General features: G+C 38.1%; 1 protein-coding gene across 1 annotated transcript in view; it reads left to right on the forward strand.

The window, feature by feature from the left end:
• The window catches only part of LOC133649523 (protocadherin Fat 3), a 235,516-nt gene that overhangs the window by 152,510 nt on the left and 72,417 nt on the right, over window positions 1-10,589 (forward strand). The window contains exons 26-29 of the mRNA XM_062046111.1: window positions 5,415-5,635; window positions 5,736-6,188; window positions 8,675-8,809; window positions 8,877-9,267. Coding sequence (XP_061902095.1) covers window positions 5,415-5,635; window positions 5,736-6,188; window positions 8,675-8,809; window positions 8,877-9,267 — 1,200 coding nt within the window. The remainder of the gene's footprint in view (window positions 1-5,414; window positions 5,636-5,735; window positions 6,189-8,674; window positions 8,810-8,876; window positions 9,268-10,589) is intronic.

Consider the following 10,589-nt stretch of genomic DNA (forward strand, 5'->3'; position numbering starts at 1 on the left):
ATTAATCGTGATTAATCGTGATTAATCGCAGTATCAGCAGGGACTTGTTAGGAGTGAAATTACTGCCAAAATTTAAGTGCATCTTGGCTGGAGTTAACTCATAATTAATCGTGATTAATCGTGATTAATCGCAGTATCAGCAGGGACTTGTTAGGAGTGAAATTACTGCCAAAATTTAAGTGCATCTTGGCTGGAGTTAACTCATAATTAATCGTGATTAATCGTGATTAATCGCAGTATCAGCAGGGACTTGTTAGGAGTGAAATTACTGCCAAAATTTTAGTGCATCTTGGCTGGAGTTAACTCATAATTAATCATGATTAATCGTGATTCATCGCAGTATCAACAGGGACTTGTTAGGAGTGAAATTACTGCCAAAATTTTAGTGCATCTTGGCTGAAGTTAACTCATAATTAATCGTGATTAATCGTGATTAATCGCAGTATCAACAGGGACTTGTTAGGAGTGAAATTACTGCCAAAATTTTAGTGCATCTTGGCTGGAGTTAACTCATAATTAATCGTGATTAATCGTGATTAATCGCAGTATCAACAGGGACTTGTTAGGAGTGAAATTACTGCCAAAATTTTAGTGCATCTTGGCTGGAGTTAACTCATAATTAATCATGATTAATCGTGATTAATCGCAGTATCAACAGGGACTTGTTAGAAGTGAAATTACTGCCAAAATTTTAGTGCATCTTGGCTGGAGTTAACTCATAATTAATCGTGATTAATCGTGATTAATCGCAGTATCAACAGGGACTTGTTAGGAGTGAAATTACTGCCAAAATTTTAGTGCATCTTGGCTGGAGTTAACTCACAATTAATCGTGATTAATCGTGATTAATCACAGTATCAACAGGGACTTGTTAGGAGTGAAATTACTGCCAAAATTTTAGTGCATCTTGGCTGGAGTTAACTCATAATTAATCGTGATTAATCGTGATTAATCGGAGTATCAGCAGGGACTTGTTAGGAGTGAAATTACTGCCAAAACTCCAAACTCAAAAAAAATGTTTGACAAACTCAAAAAATGTGTTTTCACAAACTCTATTTTTATTTCACAAACTCAAAAAAAAATAATTCACAAACTCAAACAAAAATGTTTCACTAACTGGAAAAAATGTTTCACAGACTCAATTTTTTTTTTCACAAACTCACAAAAATGTGTCAAAAACCAAAAAAAATGTTTCTCAAACTCAAAAAAGTTTAAAACTCAAAAAAATATTTCACAAACTCATGAAAAAAGGTTTCACAAACTAAAAAATGTTTCAAACTCCAAAATTTTTCACAAACTCGAAAAACTGTTTCAAACTCAAAATTTTTTCACAAACTCGAAAAACTGTTTCACAAACTCTAAACTATTTTTAAAACTCAAATTGTTTTTTTCACAAACGCAAAACTATTTTTAAAACTCAAAATATGTTTCACAAACTCAAAAATGTTTCACAAACACAAAAATGTTGCACAAACTAAAAAATTTTTCACAAACTCAAAAATGTTTCATAAAGTCAAATTTTTTTTTAAAACTCCCAAAAAAATTTAAAACTCAAAAAATCTTTCACAAACTCATAAAGAAATGTTTCACAAACTCAAAAATGTTTCACAAACTCGAAAAAATGTTTCACAAACTAAAAAAAAAAGGTTTCACAAACTCAAAAATGTTTCAAACTCAAAAATGTTTCACAAACTCGAAAATCTGTTTCAAACTCAAAAATTTTTCACAAACTCGAAAAACTGTTTCACAAACTCGAAACTATTTTTAAAACTCAATTTTTTTTTTCACAAACGCAAAACTATTTTTAAAACTCAAAATATGTTTCACAAACTCAAAAATGTTTCACAAACACAAAAATGTTGCACAAACTAAAAACATTTTTTCACAAACTCAAAAATGTTTCACAAACTCAAACATTTTTTTAAAACTCCCCAAAAAATTTAAAACTCAAAAAATCTTTCACAAATTCATAAAGAAATGTTTCACAAACTCAAAAAATGTTTCACAAACTCAAAACATGTTTCACAAACTCGAAAAAATGTTTCACAGACTCAATTTTTTTTTTCACAAACTCACAAAAATGTGTCAAAAACTAAAAGAAATGTTTCACAAACTCAAAAAAGTTTAAAACTCAAAAAAATATTTCACAAACTCATGAAAAAAGGTTTCACAAACTCAAAAATGTTTCAAACTCAAAATTTTTTCACAAACTCGAAAAACTGTTTCAAACTCAAAATTTTTTCACAAACTCGAAAAACTGTTTCACAAACTCGAAACTATTTTTAAAACTCAAATTTTTTTTTCACAAACGCAAAACTATTTTTAAAACTCAAAATATGTTTCACAAACTCAAAAATGTTTCAAACTCAAAAATGTTTCACAAACACAAAAATGTTGCACAAACTAAAAAATGTTTTTCACAAACTAAAAAAAATGTTTCACAAACTCAAAAAAATGTTTAAAACTCCCCCAAAAATTTTAAACTCAAAAAATCTTTCACAAACTCATAAAAAAAGGTTTCACAAACTCCAAAATGTTTCAAACTCCAAAATTTTTCACAAACTCGAAAAACTGTTTCAAACTCCAAAATTTTTCACAAACTCGAAAAACTGTTTCACAAACTCAAAACTATTTTTAAAACTCAATTTTTTTTTCACAAACGCAAAACTATTTTTAAAACTCAAAATGTTGCACAAACTAAAAATTTTTTTTCAGAAACTCAAAAATGTTTCACAAACTCAATTTTTTTTTTAAAACTCCCAAAAAAATTTAAAACTCAAAAAATCTTTCACAAACTCATAAAGAAATGTTTCACAAACTCAAATATGTTTCACAAACTCGAAAAAATGTTTCACAGACTCAAATTTTTTTTTCACAAACTCACAAAAATGTGTCAAAAACTAAAAAAATGTTTCACAAACTCAAAAAAGTTTAAAACTCAAAAAAATATTTCACAAACTCATAAAAAAAGGTTTCACAAACTCAAAAATGTTTCAAACTCCAAAATTTTTCACAAACTCGAAGTGTATCGTACACACACCTGGAAGTGTGTCGTACACACCTAGATCTGAAAGTGTGTCGGACACACCTGGACCTGAAAGTGTGTCGTACACACAGCTGGAATTGTGTCGCACACACTTGGAAGTGTGTCGTACACACACCTGGAAGTGTGTCGTACATACACCTGGAAGTGTGTCATACACACCTGGAAGTGTATCGTACACACACCTGGAAGTGTGCCCTACACACAGCTGGAAGTGTGTCGTACACACAGCTGGAAGTGTGTCGTACACACACCTGGAAGTGTGTCGTACACACCTGGACCTGAAAGTGTGTCGTACACACAGCTGGAAGTGTGTCGCACACACTTGGAAGTGTGTCATACACACACCTGGAAGTGTGACATACATACACTTGGAAGTGTGTCATACACACTTGGAAGTGTATCGTACACACACAGCTGGAAGTGTGTCGCACACACTTGGAAGTGTGTCGTACACACACCTGGAAGTGTGTCGTACATACACCTGGAAGTGTGTCATACACACCTGGAAGTGTATCGTACACACACCTGGAAGTGTGCCCTACACACAGCTGGAAGTGTGTCGTACACACAGCTGGAAGTGTGTCGTACACACACCTGGAAGTGTGTCGTACACACCTGGACCTGAAAGTGTGTCGTACACACACCTGGAAGTGTGTCGTACATACACCTGGAAGTGTGTCATACACACCTGGAAGTGTATCGTACACACACCTGGAAGTGTGTCGTACACACCTGGAAGTGTGTCGTACACACACCTGGAAGTGTGTCGTACACACACCTGGAAGTGTATCGTACACACACCTGGAAGTGTGCCCTACACACAGCTGGAAGTGTGTCGTACACACACCTGGAAGTGTGCCGTACACACCTGGACCTGAAAGTGTATCGTACACACCTGGAAGTGTGTCCTACACACAGCTGGAAGTGTGTCGTACACACAGCTGGAAGTGTGTCGTACACACTTCTGGAAGTGTGCCGTACACACCTGGACCTGAAAGTGTATCGTACACACCTGGAAGTGTATCATACACACCTGGAAGTGTATCATACACACCTGGAAGTGTATCGTCGTACACACTTGGAAGTGTATCGTCGTACACACCTGGAAGTGTATCATACACACCTGGAAGTGTGTCGTACACACTTCTGGAAGTGTGTCGTAAACACCTGGACCTGAAAGTGTATCGTACACACCTGGAAGTGTATCATACACACCTGGAAGTGTATCGTCGTACACACTTGGAAGTGTATCGTCGTACACACCTGGAAGTGTTTAGTCGTACACACACCTGGAAGTGTTTAGTCGTACACACCTGGAAGTGTATCGTGCACTCCTGGAAGTGTTTCGCACACACTTCTGGAAGTGTGTCGTACACACCTGGAAGTGTGTCGTACACACCTGGAAGTGTTTAGTCGTACACACCTGGAAGTGTATCGTGCACTCCTGGAAGTGTTTCGTACACTTCTGGAAGTGTGTCGTACACACTTGGAAGTGTGTCGTACACACCTGGAAGTGTTTAGTCGTACACACCTGGAAGTGTATCGTGCACTCCTGGAAGTGTGTCGTACACACCTGGAAGTGTGTCGTACACTCCCGGAAGTGTGTCGTACACACTTGGAAGTGTGTCGTACACACTTGGAAGTGTATCGTACACACCCGGACGTGTATCGTACACACCCGGAAGTGTATCGTACACTACCCGGACGTGTATCGTACACGACCAGGACGTGTATCGTACACACCCGGAAGTGTGTATCGTACACACCCGGAAGTGTGTATCGTACACACCCGGAAGTGTGTATCGTACACACCCGGAAGTGTGTATCGTACACACCCGGAAGTGTGTATCGTACACACCCGGAAGTGTGTATCGTACACACCCGGAAGTGTGTATCGTACACACCCGGAAGTGTATCGTACACACCCGGCAGTGTATTGTACACTACCCGGAAGTGTATCGTACACACCCGGAAGTGTATCGTACACACCCGGAAGTGTGTATCGTACACACCCGGAAGTGTGTTTCGTACACACCCGGAAGTGTGTTTCGTACACACCCGGAAGTGTGTTTCGTACACACCCGGAAGTGTGTTTCATACACACCCGGAAGTGTATCGTACACACCTGGAAGTGTATCGTACACGCCCGGAAGTGTATCGTACACACCTGGAAGTGTATCGTACACGCCCGGAAGTGTATCGTACACACCCGGAAGTGTGTATCGTACACACCCGGAAGTGTATCGTACACACCTGGAAGTGTATCGTACACTACCCGGACGTGTATCGTACACGACCAGGACGTGTATCGTACACACCCGGAAGTGCTGCACCAGTCCGAAATGACCTCTCTGCCGGTCCTTTCCAGGACGTGCTTCCTTCTGCACGGTGCGAGTGGTCCTGGCCGACGAGAACGACAACGCGCCTCGGTTCAGGGCTGTGGAGTACCGCATGAGCGTCAAAGCCAACGCCGGCAAAGGTTCCCTGGTCACACAAATCCAGGCCAGCGACCCGGACGGCGGCGCCAACGGGAGGATCGTCTACTCCCTCTACAGCGAGGCGCGCTTGTCCCTGGTGGACGTTCTGGAGGCGAGTGGGCTGGGGGTTATCCGCGAGCCAGACTTGACGGTCCTGAACATGTGGTCCTGAACTTGTGGTCCTGAACGTGTGGTCCTCATTGTGCGTCCAGGTGGAGTCCGACAGCGGCTGGATGATGACCAAGAGTACCATGGACCACCTGCAGGGGACGGTGTTGTCCTTCTTCGTCAAAGCCACAGACTGCGGCTCGCCGGCCAAACACTCGCTGGTGTCCGCCTTCATCCACGTGGTTCCGCCGGACGCCTACATCCCGTCTTTCAGCCAGCCGCAGTACTCCTTCACCATCCCCGAGGACACGGCGGTGGGGACGGCTCTGGGCTCAGTCTACATGGGCCTCGGGCAGACCGGATCCTTCGCCGCCGTCGGGGGGGAGACGCCGGACAGCAACCACGGGGGCACCTTCCTGGTGGAGGGCGACACCGGCCTGATCCGCCTGGTCAAGCCGCTGGACTACGAACGGATCGGCATTTACCGCTTCAAAGTGGCAGCCGCCACCAGGAGAGACCTCATCGAGTCCATCGCCTGTGTGGACCTGGAGGTCAAGGTTGGTCAAAACCTCCTTTTTCCTTCTCGAACGCCACAGACTAAAGAGGTCCTAGTCTCTGGATCAGATCTTTATCAAATAACTTTATTTGATTACAACAATGCATCACAGTAAATATGCCGGAATTAGCTGAATTGTAAAATTTTTAGCTGAAATAGCAACATTTTTAGCTGAAATAGCAAAATTTTTAGCTGAAATAGCTAAATTTTTAGCTAAAATAGCTACATTTTTAGCTGAAATAGCAATTTTTTTTAGCTGAAATAGCCACACATTTAGCTGAAACAGCCTCATATTTAGCTAAAATAGCTAATTTTTTAGCTGAAATAGCTACATTTTAGCTGATAGCTACATTTTTAGCTGAAATAACTAAATGTTCTAGCTGAAATAGCTAAATTTTTTGCTGAAATAGCCACATATTTAGCTGAAATAGCCGCATATTTGGCTAAAATAGCTACATTTTTAGCTGAAATAGCTACATATTTAGCTGAAATAGCTACATATTTAGCTAAAATAGCTACATTTTAGCTGATAGCTACAGTTTTAGCTGAAATAACTAAATTTTCTAGCTGAAATAGCTCAATTTTTTGCTGAAATAGCTAAATTTTTTCTGAAATAGCTAAATTTTTAGCTAAAATAGCTACATTTTTAGCTGAAATAGCAACATTTTTAGCTGAAATAGCAACATTTTTAGCTGAAATAGCTACATTTTTGGCTAAAATAGCTACATTTTTAGCTGAAATAGCACATTTTTTTAGCTAAAATAGCCACATATTTTGCTGAAATAGCCGCATATTTAGCTAAAATAGATACATTTTTAGCTGAAATAGCTACATATTTAACTGAAATAGCTACATATTTAGCTAAAATAGCTACATTTTAGCTGATAGCTACAGTTTTAGCTGAAATAACTAAATTTTCTAGCTGAAAAAGCTACATTTTTTTGCTGAAATAGCTACATTTTTGCTAAAACACCTAAATTTTTAGCTAAAATAGCTACATTTTTAGCTGAAATAGCAACATTTTTAGCTGAAATAGCAACATTTTTAGCTAAAATAGCTACATTTTTAGCTGAAATAGCACATTTTTTTTAGCTAAAATAGCCACATATATAGCTGAAATAGCCGCGTATTTAGCTAAAATATCTACATTTTTAGCTAAAATAGCTACATATTTACCTGAAATAGCTACATATTTAGCTATAATAGCTACATTTAGCTGATAGCTACAGTTTTAGCTGAAATAACAACATTTTCTAGCTGAAATAGCTAAATTTTTTGCTGAAATAGCTAAATTTTTTGCTGAAATAGCTACATTTTTAGCTAAAATAGCTACATTTTTAGCTGAAATAGCAACATTTTTAGCTGAAATAGCAACGTTTTTAACTGAAATAGCTAAATTTTTTGCTAAAATAGCTAAATTTTTAGCTGAAATAGCAATTTTTTTAGTTGAAATAGCCACATATTTAGCTGAAATAGCCGCGTATTTAGCTAAAATAGCTACATTTTTAGCTGAAATAGCTACATATTTAGCTGAAATAGCTACATATTTAGCTAAAATAGCTACATTTTAGCTGATAGCTACAGTTTTAGCTGAAATAACTAAATTTTCTAGCTGAAATAGCTCAATTTTTTGCTGAAATAGCTACATTTTTTCTGAAATAGCTAAATTTTTTAGCTAAAATAGCTACATTTTTAGCTGAAATAGCAACATTTTTAGCTGAAATAGCAACATTTTTAGCTGAAATAGCTACATTTTTGGCTAAAATAGCTACATTTTTAGCTGAAATAGCCACATATTTTGTCTGGTCCCCGTCAAGGCCTGGTCCTCGTCGAGGTCTGGTCCCCTTAGAGGCCTGATCCTTGAAGTCTCGTTGAAGTCTGGTCCCCTTTGAGGCCTGATCCCCTTTGAGGCCTGATCCCCTTTGAGGCCAGATCCCCTTTGAGGCCAGATCCCCTTTGAGGTCTGGTCCCCTTTGAGGTCTGGTTCCGCTTTGAGGCCTGGTCCTCTCCGAGGTCTGGTCCTCATCGAGGTCTGCCTTGTTGAGGTCTGGTCCCTGTTTGAGTCTGGTTCTCGTCGAGGTCTGGTTCTCGTCGAGGTCTGGTCCTCGTCGAGGTCTGCCTTGTTGAGGTCTGCCTTGTTGAGGTCTGGTCCCCGTCGAGGTCTGTTCCCCGTCGAGGCCTGATCCCCGTCGAGGTCTGTTCCCCTTTGAGGCCTGATTCCCTTTGAGGCCTGGTCCTTGTCGAGGCCTGGTCCTTCTTGAGGTCTGGTCCTCGTCGAGGCCCGGTCCTTGTTGAGGTCTGGTTCTTGTCGAGGTCTGCCTCGTTGAGGTCTGGTCCCAATTGAGGTCTGGTCCTCGTTGAGTTCTGGTTCCCTTTGGGATCTGGTCCTGGTCGAGGTCTGGTCCTCTCTAAAAGTCCCCAGTTTATGTTGGTGGACGTCCTTCTCAACGAAGCCCACAATGAGTTACTCTTGTCCTGGTTCTGCAGGTCTTGGACGTGAACGACAACAAGCCAGCGTTTGAGACCGAAACCTACGTTGTCACGGTGATGGAGGGGATGCCGGTGGGGACCAGAGTGGTCCAAGTGCGGGCCATAGACCCAGACTGGGGCTCCAACGGCCAAGTGTGTAACCGGAGCAACAGTTCTTCCTGTTTGTGTGTGTGCTCCTAACAAGATCCACTTCCTGCAGGTCACCTACAGTCTCGGCCCGCTTCTTACCAACAACCGGGACCGGGGTGGAGACCTCCGGCCGGCCGGGACCGGCGCCACGGCTTCCGCGTTTGCCTTGGACAGCAAAACGGGCTGGATCACCACCACCGGCCCCATGGACCACGAGGCCTGTTCCAGCTACAGCTTCCAGGTGCTGGCCTCTGACCTGGGCGAGACCCGATCCCAGTCCTCCAGCACCGTGGTCACCGTCACCGTGTCCGACGTCAACGACAACCCGCCGCACTTCGAGAGGCAGCTGTACCGCGGCGCCGTCAAGGAGAGCGACCCCCTGGGCGAGGTGGTGGCCGTGCTGAAGACCAGGGACGGAGACGGCACGGACCAGAACCGCCTGGTCAACTTTTACATCACGGGTGAGGACCTTAAAGGTCGGGTGGGAAGTGAATTTGAGTTCTCGTATTGAGCAGCCCATCACATACTTGGATAGACCAGGGGTGTCCAAAGTGCGGGGTACATTCTAAAATTACTATAACTAAATTAAAATAAATAAATAAATAAAAATAACAAATAAAATAAAAAAAAATAAAAATAAAAAATAAAAAAATATAAATAAATAATCATTAAAAAAATAATAAAAAAATAAAATTTAAAAATTTAAAAAATTAAAATAATAATAAAAAATAAAAATAAAATAAAAAATAATAAAAATAATAAATAATAAAAATTAAAAAAAATTAAAATTAAAAATTTTTTTAAAAAATAATTAAAAAATAAAAAAATAAAAAAATAAAAAAATAAAATAAATAAAATAAATAAAATAAATAAAATAAATAAAATAAATAAATAAAATAAATAAATAAAATAAATAAATAAATAAATAAATACAAAATAAAAAAAATAAAATTAAAAAAAATTAAAAAAATTAAAAAAAATTAAAAAATAAAATAAAATAAAAAATTTTAAAAAATTAAAAAAATTACTATAACTAAATTAAAAAAATAAAAATAAAAAAATTAAAATAAATAAAAAATTAAAAAAAATAAAAAAATAAATAAAAATAAAATAAAAAATAATAATAATAATTAAAAAAATAATAAAAAAATAAAATTAAAAAATTAAAAAAATTAAAATAATAATAAAAAATAAAAATAAAATAAAAAATAATAAAAATTAAAAAAATTAAAAAATTAAAAAAATTATTAAAAAATAAATAAATAAATAAATAAAATAAAAATAAAAAAATAAAATACATAAATAAATAAAAAATAAATTAAAAAAATAAAATAAAAAAAAATTAAAAAATAAAATAAAAAAAATAAAAAATTACTATAACGGAAAAATAACATACAAATGTATATAAAGCAGGTCAAATGTGGCGAGAAAACGTTGTTGCTCAAAAAATAATAATGAATCAAAATCAATGTTGTTATGAATTATTGACATAGTTAAGACTCCAATTACGTCACATCAAATATTCCACTTTGAATTATTTTTTGGGGAAAATATTGCATATTTTGGCTGTTTGCCATGTAAAAACTAACAAACTAAAAAAAACTGTTGTAACAAGTGGCTTGGCATTGTCACGTTCAAATAAGCAGGGGCGTCCATGATAACGTTGCTTGGATGGCAACATATGTTGCTCCAAAACCTGTATGTACCTTTCAGCATTAATGGCGCCTTCACAGATGTGTAAGTTACCCATGTCTTGGCCACTAATACACCCCCATACCATCAC

Source organism: Entelurus aequoreus, linkage group LG05 (assembly GCF_033978785.1).
Source record: "Entelurus aequoreus isolate RoL-2023_Sb linkage group LG05, RoL_Eaeq_v1.1, whole genome shotgun sequence".
Classification (NCBI taxonomy): Eukaryota; Metazoa; Chordata; class Actinopteri; order Syngnathiformes; family Syngnathidae; genus Entelurus; species Entelurus aequoreus.